The 13,587-nt window shown below is 37.0% G+C and overlaps 1 protein-coding gene across 1 annotated transcript; it reads left to right on the forward strand.

Moving 5' to 3' along the window:
• The first annotated feature begins 3,039 nt into the window (after positions 1-3,039).
• Positions 3,040-12,544, forward strand: LOC137740731 (loganic acid O-methyltransferase-like). The gene is made up of 5 exons (XM_068480551.1): positions 3,040-3,352; positions 6,098-6,318; positions 6,545-7,177; positions 7,512-7,659; positions 12,209-12,544. The coding sequence occupies exons 1-5, from the start codon at positions 3,040-3,042 to the stop codon at positions 12,388-12,390; spliced, it is 1,497 nt and encodes a 498-aa protein (XP_068336652.1). The 3' UTR covers positions 12,391-12,544.
• The last annotated feature ends 1,043 nt before the right edge of the window (positions 12,545-13,587 follow it).

A 13,587-nucleotide genomic window follows, 5' to 3' on the forward strand; every position in this document is an offset into this window, starting at 1 on the left:
ATTTGGAAGTTTGCTACCCTCCATTAAGGGAATTTTGTGATCATGAATTCTACTTGGAGGTAAAGTGCTAGGGGTTGAAAACAATACCTCAATTTCCTCCAATAATGCATGTAAGTCATGTTGTTGAAGTTTAGTAAGATGCTGAGAGTGTTGATCCACCATAGAGTGTTCCACATGATCCACCATAGAGTGTTCTACATAATGCAATTGGGAGAAATCAGTGTCTGTGTGATAAACAACTGCCCCAACTGTACTTCGAAAGATCTTGACTTGCACAGATTACGCCTAGAAAGTTGTAAGATCAGAAACTAGGCTCTGAAGCCATGATAAAGTTTGTTTGCTTATTGTTTTGGTTGGGTTTCTTAGGGTTAGAATGGCAGAGGATGAAGAGAATTTTTGGAGATGTTTCTGACGGCTTCAAGGCTATATGAATGCAACAGCCATAATTTCATTAAGTAGAGGAGTGATTGAGGGGTATGGTGCATTGCCATGACCCATACTCTTTTAAAGGGTGATTGACAAGAGACTTAAACAAGTATTTCTACCTTACTTCTCCAAATTTAATTTTAGCCCTTCATTTGGGTTTGAAGTATTTAATTTGGAGTGTACATTTGTCACTCACACACTCACACATACATTTAAATAAATAAAAAAACTAGCCGTTGGGACTAAACCCTTCATTTCTTCTTCTTCGATGCAGATGGCACCCATGCTCGGGAGCTCCTTACTGCCTTCGATCCCTTGACTTCAGAAGCTCTTTAGCTTCCAACATAAGGAGTATTCTGTGGCTGGAGGAGTTGATAGAGGCAAGGATGGCTGCTGCTTCTTGCTGGGCTAGAGGTGGTGCCCGGTACTTCCCTTTGTTGACGGCGACGGTGCTGCAAATATCTCTATCGGTGAAGAAGAGGAAGGAGTACGCTGTGAAATTCCCAGGCTCCAGTGAGTGCGGCTGTGGGTGTAGGTCCCGGATCTCCAGAGGCCTACGACTTTATACACTAGTTCGATATCTCCATCGGTGGAGAAGACGGAGGCGGGGCAGATTTCCAGAGGGCAATGGCTTTATTCTCTGTTTTGAAGTCGCCATGATGGATGCGTCATTGTTGTTGTCGACAGAGAAGAAAGAGAGAGAACCCATGCGGTAGTGGTGTTGATTTAGGACACTGATGTGAGACTTAGTGAGAGAGAGAAGCGGAGAGAGGGGTACTGTATGTCGAGGAAAACAAAGGCAGTCTCCTGGTTTTGTTAGCTACCATCGTTAGCTATTGCTAGGCATCTTTTTCCCATTTTACTTTGAGATGGAGAAGTAGAATGAGGGTTTGTGTGCTGTGAAGCGACTACCCTTTCTCCATCATCAATAATAAAAAAACAATTATTTATTAATATAATGAATGGCTTGGATTTGTCCTTTGGTTAATCTCCACCGTTGGTTTATTTTACCACTGACATCTCTACTTTCTTTGAATAAAGGATACGTTCCTTCAAATTTTTTTTTTTAACGTATTATTATTATTATTATTTTTGGGTAAATCTCAATTTATTACCCTTAAAATTTGTGATTTTCAACATTTAGTACATGAAGTTTTTTTCATCCCAAAGTTATACTTAAAGTGTTAATTTTAAGACAATCTTATACATCCGTTAGTCTGGCTGTTAAGTCTTCCGTTAACTGATGATGTGGCACCCATATGGACAATGACTAGGCGCTACATGTTATTAAGGGATCCACATGGAAATTAATTTAAAAAAAAATAAATAAAAGGATTAAAAATTTAGAAAAATTAAAAATTAAAAAAAAAAAAAAACAAAGTAAAAATTAAAAAAAAAAAAATGAAAAAATGAAAGGAAAAAAATACCTAAATTCATTCCCACGGAACCTTCTTCTTCACTGACCGATTCTACCAATTCATCCATGCCCTCAAAACCATCTTCCACCCCCTCTTCCCTATGTACCCATTACGATCTTCCCCAAATAGCTGAACCCATTGAATGACCTTTAGGGGCTTCGTAGGAAGATCGACGCCGGATTGGATGACCTGTTTTCTTCTTCGGCTATAGGTTTAGCTTCTTCATCGCACCAAAACCCCCCAAAATTTCAAACCCTAGCCTTTTAAATTTTCAGAGAGCTATTTGGGAAACAGAAGGTATTCTAACGGTGACAAGTCGTCGGATTCGAAGTGGGGTTCGAATAGGGACATATGGGTTTTAAGATTTGAGGGCGAATATAAACATTGATGAAAAATAGAAGTCGATGGTTTATGGGTTGCAAGGTCGATTTGAGCACACAATTTCTTGCATGAATGGTTTCTGGATATAAGCATATGGCAACATGTTAGGACCATATCGTTGAGCCTTTCAACTCTTGACCCCATCCTACACTTGTTAGCCTTCAACTAAGTTTTGTCTAAGGCCCAGCCTATTGATGCTAGGGTTCCCTCTTTCAGATGTATTTAAATAATGTGTTGTATTCTGAAAAGGGTATGATGAATGAAAATTGCATTTCCTCTGTTCTCTTTTCTTTTATAATTTTTGCACAATCTTGTTACACTTTTGTTTTCTTTGTGTGTGGACCGATTGGGCGTACCAATTGGTATCAGAGCCCGTCGATTAATGGGAAAAAACACCAAGTCAGCTTCTTCCTCAGACCCAGATGCAGTTGCCGCCACTATGGATGCTCGCCAAGAACACCTTTACGCCCAGATGGAGGGTTTCGGTGATTCCATTGCATCCCTTGAGACACAACAAGTGTATACTCAGGCTTGGGTCCTTCTAACCCTCCCTCCCCACATCTAGCCTATTTTCCCCTTATTTATCTACTACCTGCACCACTCCATCACCCACCACCATCAACAGCTGCCCAACCTATTCACAACATCAACCCGCATCATCTTCTTATTTTCTTCCCCCAAAACCCTTTCCCCAAATCCCTCCCAACCCCCATCCTTCCATATAATTCCCTCCCCCACACCGAATCCCACTCAACCTAACCCACCCTTCCCCACCACAACATTTCCTCAGCACTCTGATTTCAAACCCATTAAAATGGAATTACCTCGTTTTAATGGGGATGATCCTTATGGTTGGTTAGCCATGGCAGAAAGGTATCTAGACTACTATGAGCTACCACCAAATCAGTGGGTTCTGGTGGCCTCTCCAGGTCCTGCCCTTCCACCATTCGACCCCAAAGGTTTCCTTCATTGGCAGCCTGAACAAATATTGGACAGGGGCATGTTCAAGAAAAAGAATACTGCAGTGACAAAGTGGTTAATCAAATGGGTAGGTCTGCCGACAGAAGATGCAACCTGGGAGGAAGCCAACGACATCATTGCTCATTATCCTGAGTTTCAAAGGATAGGTCTCGTCTTAAGAGCGCTGGCGCGCGCGCGCAGGGGGTGTTAGGACCATATCGTTGGGCCTTTCAACTCTTGACCCCAGCCTACACTTGTTAGCCTTCAACTAAGTTTTGTCCAAAGCCCAGCCTATTGATGTTAGGGTTCCCTCTTTTAGATGTATTTAAATAATGTGTTGTATTCTAAAAAGGGTATGATGAATGAAAATTGCCTTTCCTCTTTTCTTCTGCCTCTTCTCCTCTCTTTTATAATTTCTGCACAATTTTGTTACATTTCTGTTTTCTCTATTTGTGGACTGATTGGGCGTACCACAACATAAATGGCATCCATGTACGATGACGCTGCCTTTTTCTCGTTGCTGTTGACCAAAAAGAGGGAGGAGTTCGATTTTGCTTCCCTGTTGTTGTTGTCGACATAAAAGAAAGAGAGAGAACCCAGGCGGTGGTGCCATGGTGGTGCTGATTTGGGAAAAGAGATTTTGGAAGTTGGCTTTGGTGGCTCTCGAAAAGAAGAGGAAGAAAAGGGGTTGTTCAGGTGGGGGAAAAGGCAAGGCTCAAATCCCTATGGTTGATTTTTACTTTGGTTTTTTTTTTTTTTAAATTTTTCTAAATTTTTAATCCTTTTATTTATTTTTTTAAAATTTTAATTTCCACGTGGACCCCCTTAATGACATGTGTCGTCTAGTCATTGTCCACATGGACACCGTATCATCAATTAACGAGAAACTTAACAGCCAGACTAACGAATGTATGAGACTGTCCCAAAATTAACACTTTAGTACGACTTTGGACGAAAAAAACTTCATGTACCAAATGTTGAAAACCACGAAATTTAAGGATAGTAAATCTGAGATTTACCCTTATTTTTTTTACCTCAACACCCCAAACCAATGATGGAGTGCGAGAAAGTGGAATCTTGGTTGACAAAGGGGAGGGCATTGCCGGTCGATGGGTTGTTGTCGGGGTTGGGTGTGTTGGTGACCACTGACCTTATTTTTTTATTTTTTAAGGGCCTTTTAGATCTAGATCCAAAAACATAGATGGTTTTTAGGAGTGAGTCCAGTTATCTAAGTACATGTTTTTATTTCTTTTATACTCATTTTATATTTTTTTTAAATAATAAAAATCAATTAAAATATTATGCATTTTTCAACTCCAAAAAATCTAATTAATATTTTATAACAAAAAAAAAAAAAACTAATATACTAACATAAATTATCTACAAAACATTCTACATTAACTCAAGTAACAAATATACGAATGTATATTATACATGTAGGCGAGATATGAAACCTAACTAAAAGGTAGGAAAAAACATAATATACCTACAAACAAGATACATTAATATGTGACATGTTGATTAGAAAAAAGAATCTGTCATATAGATACATAAAAATAATTAACTTGTGGTATAGGTTGGTTATAAAAATTAAAAATAAAATCTATAAATGAGATTTAAAGTAGGAACAAGAAATAACAAAAAATAAATAATCAAGGAGATAATTAGGAAGAAATTTGATTTTCATAATAAATCTTATCATTGAATAGATAATTATTGATAATAAAATAATTAAATTTAAGGAATTGGACTTATTTTAATAAATTGAACTATTCTTGCTGTTGGATAAAAAAATTAGACTTATATCAAGTTTTTTTTTTTTTTAATTAATAGTTAACAGAGTCGGATGAGATTAAGTTTGGGGACAGATGTCAAGCAATGAGGTAGTCCACGGAGAGGCCATGGGTGCAGAAGATTTAGACTCTTGTATATAATTGAAAAGTTGTGTCCTATAAATGATGCCTTTCTATAATTAAATAATTGATATTGCATCTAAGTCAGGCCATTGCAACGTACAGAAAGTTGACCACTTTTGATGAAGAGTTGTGGCTGATTTGAAGGGGTGCTGCCGAATGCATGTACACCATTCAAAGAGAAATAGCAGCCTCTATTATTGTAATTTACAGAGTGTTGACAACTCTTGATGAAGAGTTGTGGCTGATTTGGAAGGGTGCTGCTGAATGCATGTGCACCATTCGAAGAGAAACATCAGCCTTTATTATTAGTGGGACTCAAAAGCTGATTTGATCATTTGTTTTGGGTGAGCCTTACTGTTGAGTTTTTTTATTTTGGATTTTGAGCTGAAATTTGGTCAGCCTTATTTTTACTATACTATGATACTCGTGGTTCTTCCATGTAATTTAATTATTTTCCCCAGCAAGATAGTTGTGGAGTGACTCTCATACACAGGGAGCGTTGAGGGGAACAAAAAGTGCAATCGTATAAGGTCTTTGAATTTGAAAGGGTCTTTAAAATTTTTGCCATCTAATATTATGTAATAATATTCTATATTTAAAAAAATTTAGAGTAATTCTTTTCCTTTTTTTTTTTTTGATCAGAAATTTTTTTTCCTTTCTAAATATTAAAAATTTGCAGTACAATAAAATATTTTATGTGCCAGCAATAACACCCTAAAAACAAATTTTTTTTGTTCAGTTTTATTATATAATAATTATATGTTTAAGTGAAACTTCAAAGTTAGAGTTTTGAAGTTTTTTTTTTTTTCATGTTTGGTTGTTTAAGAATGAACTGTTTTTGGTTATTTAGTGAAAGTTATATTTGTAACTTTTTTTACTTAATTAATAATATTTGTAAACTTACAATCAGTGAGTGCTAAAATTTGTTTTGATTTAAGTGATTGTTTTTTTAATATCAATATATTATTCCTTTTTTAAAAAAACTATCTTAAGAAGGGGTATTTTTACAAATTTCGCACAAGCCTCTAAAATCTCGGAGACGCCTTGCTCCCACACACCATCCACAACCCTCAGATAAACAAACAGAGAGAGAGAGAGAGAGAGAGAGAGAGAGAGAGATTGCAGCTGCAATGGAGCATTCCAGTAATGTTTCCGAGGAATATCCAATGAAAGGTGGAGATGGCCCCAACAGCTACGCCAAAAACTCTATAGAACAGGTACTGCTAATTGATGAGAACTGATTTTTTTTTTTTTTTTTCTTTTTTTTTTCAGGCTATTGTAGCTTTTACTAGGAAATTCTTACCATATGTTATCTTCATTAGTTAACTTGGAAAAGTGAAAAACTTCTTCTTTCATCATCCTTTCTGTTAATCTTTTGAAATTCCAAGAAAGTTGCAAAATCTGAACTATATTAGCATTGTAATGTGATTTGTGCTTTTGCAGAAAGTAGTTGTTGATGCTACCAAAGAACTTCTACGCAAGGCTATAAAAGAAAAGCTTGACCTGGAACCATTCAACACCTTCCATATTGCAGATCTGGGTTGTTCGGTTGGACCTAATACATTTTTTTCTGTTGAAAATATTCTTGAAGCTGTGATATTTGAGTATCAAAGCCGAGGGCCGAGTTCTGAAATCCCCGAATTTCAAGTTTTCTTCAATGACCATGCCCTAAATGATTTTAACACACTCTTCAAATCCCTCCCTCAGAACAGGAACTACTATGCAGTGGGTGTGCCAGGTTCTTTCTATGGTCGCTTATTTCCCAAGGCTTCCGTTAACTTTTTTCACTCTTCATTTGCCCTTCATTGGCTTTCTAGAGTACCAAAAGATGTAATGGACAAAAACAGTCGTGCTTGGAATAAAGGACGAATCCACTACTCAAATAACCAAGACGAAGTATTCAAGGCATATCAAGCTCAATATGCTGAGGACATGGAGTGTTTCCTCCGCGCAAGAGCACTAGAGACTCTGCATCGAGGATTGATTGTGCTTAACCTTTTAGGACTCCCTCGTCCCTTTGTTGAAATTGTCGGTTTTGACATTTTAGGATCTTGCTTCCTGGAGATGGCTGGGAAGGTAAGCAATATTCATCAACCTGCATACGCCGGTCTATTAAATTGGTTTCTTTATAAGCTTTTTTTTCTTTCTGTGTATAGGTATTCTAACGGATTTTCAGTTTCATCCTCAAGGTGAATGTGCATCAAAATAACATAAATAATAAATAGTAGTTGTGACAATACTAAAATGATTCCCATCTATGTATAAAAATCGATGAATGTCAAAGTAACTGCAGAGTTTTCGGTCACCTATTTGATATTGCAAGTATTGTTGCTTTATACAGCATTTCAGAAGACCGTATTTTAGATTTATATGGGTGCTTAATTAATATATGTTTTTCGTTTATATATAGGGGATAATTACTGAAGAAACAGTAGATTCATTTAACATCGCTTGCTACTTCGTGTCTCCCCAAGAACTGGAAGTCATTGTGGAACGAAATGGATGCTTTAGTATAGAGAGGTTGGAAACCTTACCTCAGCATGTCCTGAAACATGGCGGTCTCAGTGCTGTTAGAACCAATCAAATGTCAAGTGTATATATTATACAACAATTGCACAGTTTATTTCGAATAGTAATTTCACAAGGAAACAATATATATATATATATATATATATATATATATATATATCTATATATCTCACAATATAAACAATTACAAAACTGAATTAATGAATCACAAAACACTGACTTGGTTAGGAAGATAGAGGCTTGCAGTAGCAATCTCCTAAGACAGAAATACACCCCTACACCAGTGCAGTAGTTCAAATGGACGTCTATCTTGCAGGATACAACTATCTAATCCAAGTTCTTGCACTCGAACTTGGATTCTTGGCGAATTGGTTGTGTGGTTCTCAGCGAAATATGGTGGAATGAATATGGAAAAACTTGATTCTCGTTTCTGATTTTTATTGCCATATATATAATGGCATAATTCGAACTTCTCCAACTGTTCAGGCTTATCAGTTTTTGTAAAAAGAAAACCGAATGCAACTGTTCAATAAAAACTGAACGTAACTGTTCAATCAGTTTTATCCTTTCGGAAAAAACTGAATCCAAAAAATCAAAAACGTAACTTGTGTTTTTCGTCCACCCAAGGCCCATCTTTGACATTTAATATATACACCCAAACTCTCCAATTCTAAAGTCCAAGGTCCATGGCTTTGGCTCAATTCTTTTCAAACTATAAGTGAGTGAACTCACTTATAAAGACTTAATATGAAAGGTGTTTGGGCGATGTGGGACTCCAAGTCCCACTGAAAACACAAGTTCCAACAATACCCCACATTTTCTATTCAAACTTTAGCAATACCCCACATTTGAATTGAAAATAAGATACTAGCTATATTAGTAATGTACTTCCAGAGAACTTAGATATGATACGCATCGGGATAGGTGTCTTTTGGACTTGAACCTTCTCTAGTGAGTACTTATCGGTTTTACCTAATGACGCAGTGAATTTACTATCTTGAACTGATCATTCTTTTTAGTAAAATCGAAACAATAAGTATCACACATATCACATCTGAACACACGTCAATTCATACGGTTGAGTTCATTTTGGTCCTGAACATATCCTGATTTCATGAGACCTTTAGAGAATTGTAGCCATACCAATTCTCAAAGATGCGACCCCACATCAATCTCATATAGGTAATGCTAATAAGGAATATTAACATGACCTAATCTTGCATGCCATAATGTAGAGGACTCAATCAAGTAAGCAGAAGAAGCACTTGGCTTGTTATTATTATTCATAGCATTAACAGAAAGTACATTCATTTTGAAGAGCCCCTTAGCCAGGTAGCCCTTTCCCACATACATCCCACCTTTGGTGATTACAAACTTGTCAGATTCAAACACAATTTTGAAACCTTTGTTACTCAGAAGTGATCCAGAAATCAGGTTCTTACGAATATCTGGAACATGCAGAACATTGGTAAGTGAAAGCTCTTTTCCGGAAGTGAGTTTGAGCGTCACTTTTCCCTTCCCTGCAACGGCAGACGCAGTTGCATTTCCCATGTACAGATTTTCTCCACCATCAACAGATTGGTAAGTAACAAATAAATTTCGATCAGCACACACATGCCTTGTTGCTTCTGTATCAACAAACCAGTCATTTGAATTAGTCAATAAATTGACTTCAGAGACAACAGCAACAAATGTGTCTTCTGCAACATTTGCTTGATTGGAACTTCCAGAATTCTGATCCTTCTTATGGCGGCAGTCCTTTGCCCTATGACCTGTCTTTCCACAAACCCAGCAACCTCCCTTGATTTTCTTGAAGGTTTTCCCTTTCACAGCAGTCATTGCTTTCTTTGCAACATCCTTGCCTTTGTTTTTCTGATGGTGCCTTGCCTTGTGTGAGTCACCTCCTTCCACAACATTGGCCTTTGCCTCCAGCGATGAGACATCATACTTCTCATTTTTTCGATGATCCTCCTCCACACGCAGTTTGAGAATCAACTGATCCATGCTCATGTCTTCAGTTAGATGCTTCAGATAAATCTTGAAGTCCTTCCAATTCGAAGGCAGTTTCTCTATGATAGAGCCAACCACAAAACCTTCTTTCAGACCAAGGTTTTCTTCATCTAACTCATGAACAATCACTTGGAGTTCTTCAACTTGCTTGACAACAGACTTGGTGTCACTCATCTTGTAATTCAGAAATTTTCCAATTACAAACTTCTTGGAACTTGCCACTTCAGACTTGTACTTCTTATCTAGAGACTCCCACAGATCTTTCGCTGTCTTATATGATGAATAAACATCATACAGAGAGTCATCTAGAGCATTCAGAATGTAGTTCCTGCATAGAAATTCACTGTGAGTCCAGGCCTCTATAGCCTGCAGAATTTCGGCAGGAATGTCTCCCTCTTCTGGTGCTTTGGGGGACTCAGAAGTAATCACATGACTCAAGTTCAGAGTTGTTAAGTAGAACAACATCTTCTGTTGCCAACGTTTGAAATCAACTCCCTTGAACTTCTCAGGTTTCTCAACGTGTTGCTTGACGACACCAACATTTGATTAATCCATATTTCTGTCTTAGATTGTTAGAACCAATCAAATGTCAAGTGTATATATTATACAACAATTGCACAGTTTATTTCGAATAGTAATTTCACAAGGAAACAATATATATATATATATATATATATATATATATATATATATATCTATATATCTCACAATATAAACAATTACAAAACTGAATTAATGAATCACAAAACACTGACTTGGTTAGGAAGATAGAGGCTTGCAGTAGCAATCTCCTAAGACAGAAATACGCCCCTACACCAGTGCAGTAGTTCAAATGGACGTCTTGCAGGATACAACTATCTAATCCAAGTTCTTGCACTCGAACTTGGATTCTTGGCGAATTGGTTGTGTGGTTCTCAGCGAAATATGGTGGAATGAATATGGAAAAACTTGATTCTCGTTTCTGATTTTTATTGCCATATATATAATGGCATAATTCGAACTTCTCCAACCGTTCAGGCTTAAGGCCCAAGGCCCATCTTTGACATTTAATATATACACTCAAACTCTCCAATTCTAAAGCCCAAGGTCCATGGCTTTGGCCCAATTCTTTTCAAACTATAAGTGAGTGAACTCACTTATAAAGACTTAATATGAAAGGTGTTTGGGCGATGTGGGACTCCAAGTCCCACAGAAAACACAAGTTCCAACAATACCCCACATTTTCTATTCAAACTTTAGCAATACCCCACATTTGAATTGAAAATAAGATACTAGCTATATTAGTAATGTACTTCCAGAGAACTTAGATATGATACGCATCGGGATAGGTGTCTTTTGGACTTGAACCTTCTCTAGTGAGTACTTATCGGTTTTACCTAATGACGTAGTGAATTTACTATCTTGAACTGATCATTCTTTTTAGTAAAATCGAAACAATAAGTATCACACATATCACATCTGAACACACGTCAATTCATACGGTTGAGTTCATTGTGGTCCTGAACATATCCTGATTTCATGAGACCTTTAGAGAATTGTAGCCATACCAATTCTCAAAGATGCGACCCCACATCAATCTCATATAGGTAATGCTAATAAGGAATATCCTGTTCTATTCATCTTAATCATAAGATATTAGCATTATTAAGAATAGATATTCACCCTTTCCGTCTTACAGGCAACACATAGTTTTCCATCATAAGAATGAGCAAAGATATTGTGTTGTTTACTTTGAGTTTTCCTCAACTAGTTTGCCTATTGAACCTAGACCATGGGATCTCCAATTAGCTAGGTTAGGTTTCCGTCAAGTTATAACTCATTGAGTTGGCTTTAAACCCATTCCCCTCGATGTAAATGCACTTGATCCTTGGATAGGCCTTTTGTCAAAGGATCGGCAATATTCTCCTTAGATTTAATATAATCAATGGAAATAGTTCCATTCTTGAGTAGTTGTCTAATGGTTTTATGTCGTCGCCTTATATGTCTCGACTTCCCATTATATTCAGCGTTTTTTGCTCGACCTTGTGCAGCCATGCTGTCACAATGTATACATATTGCAGTCACAGGCTTGGGCCAGAATGGAATATCTTCCAGAAAATGTTTAAGCCATTCAGCTTCATCAGCAGCTGTATCTAAGGCTATAAACTCTGATTCCATTGTCGAACGTGCTATACATGTTTGCTTGGATGATTTCCATGACACAGCTGCTCCACCAAGTGTAAATACATATCCACTTGTGGATTTACTGTCTGTGCTCCCTGAAATCCAATTTGCATCACTATATCCTTCTAATACGGGGGGATATTGAGTGTAATGCAAACCATAGTGCATTGTATGCTTTAAGTATCTTAATACCCTTATTAAAGCATTCCAATGATCTCTTCCAGGATTACTTGAATACCTAAACTCTCCAATTCTAAAGCCCAAGGTCCATGGCTTTGGCCTAATTCTTTTCAAACTATAAGTGAGTGAACTCACTTATAAAGACTTAATATGAAAGGTGTTTGGGCGATGTGGGACTCCAAGTCCCACAGAAAACACAAGTTCCAACAAGTGCTTCTGCTATAGCTAAAGTTGCTGCATCTACCCTGAGAGCTGCCACAGAGGGACTCATCAAGCAACATTTTGGAGAAGAAATCTTAGATGATCTCTTCAGCTTGTATCAGCAGAAAGTCGAAGAGCAAATCTCAATATATGAGTCAAAGATGCCATTTGTCCTTTTTGTTGTGCTTAAACGCAAGACAAATTGATTTGAACATGCATGGTTTATTTGTTTGTATTCCTGAAACTATCTGTTTGTTAGTTATGTAATATTGAAGAGTAGATTTTAAGTGAGTTACCCTCTGTATAACAATAAAAGGATACTACTTACCTACGTTAGAAAGCGTATCTGCAAATGTTGAAAGAGCATCACCAAAAAATTAATGTTTGAATTGTTATAATGTCCCCTCACAATATGATTCAATCTCACATTGCCCTTTTAAAACATGACACACCTTGCCTGTTTGATCTATATATTTGCTTTCAATTTGCCTCTTGTCGCAAAATCGTCAAAAAAAATCTTTTATTAATGCACAAATGACAGTAGCAGAGAGATCTAAAGAGAGAAACTAAATGGCAAAAAGAGTTGTGACAGCTATGGAGTCCTCGTTAAGAGTATATCAGTACTTTATATCAAATTTTTGTCATAATAATCATAAATTTAAAAAATGGCTATAATTCTATATGTGATCCAAAATTGGGTTATTTTTTTCTAAATTTCCAAGATTTTACCGAGGATTAAGCTTGAGATTGAGAATTGAGAATAAAATATTAAGATTGAAAATTGAGGAGGTGTCCCTTTTTCTCCCTTAGCCTTGCCCTGATTCTCTTCTCCTTGATTTCTGCAGAACTAAAAACAAACTGCCGGTCTGCAGTTAATGACTGCGTGGAAAATTGGTGGATGCGAGTGTTTCGATACACGTTGGTTTTGGAAATTTTCATTTTTAATTGGTGGATGCGAGTATTTCGATACACGTTTTTTTATTTTTTTTTATTTTTTTTCATGTAGATCTTGTTTCCTTTTGTGTAAGAAATTCCAAGTGAGCTGTTTGAGCATCTTTCTAAAAGCAGTTATGCACTTCAGGAATGGCCTCCTAGTGTAATTCACCACGACTGAGGAAAATGTACAAGGTGGGTTGCTTTGCTGCTCATCAACTCAAACGATCATACTTTCGACCCAAAGAAACCAAGTACTCAATCCCCCCCCACCCCAGCTACCAAATTATCCTCGCTGATTCTTATGTCACATTTAGGAAAACAAACTTAATTTCCACAACCCAAGCAAGCTACAAAAACTATAATTCAAAATTCGAAGTAAAAAGTACAAAAAAGAAATGGGTAAAGTACAGGTTCTGGAAATATTGGGATCTTCGTCTTGGATTTCATCAGCAGCTCTCAGAATTTCA

The sequence above is a fragment of the Pyrus communis genome, chromosome 7 (genome assembly GCF_963583255.1).
Source record: "Pyrus communis chromosome 7, drPyrComm1.1, whole genome shotgun sequence".
NCBI lineage: Eukaryota > Viridiplantae > Streptophyta > Magnoliopsida > Rosales > Rosaceae > Pyrus > Pyrus communis.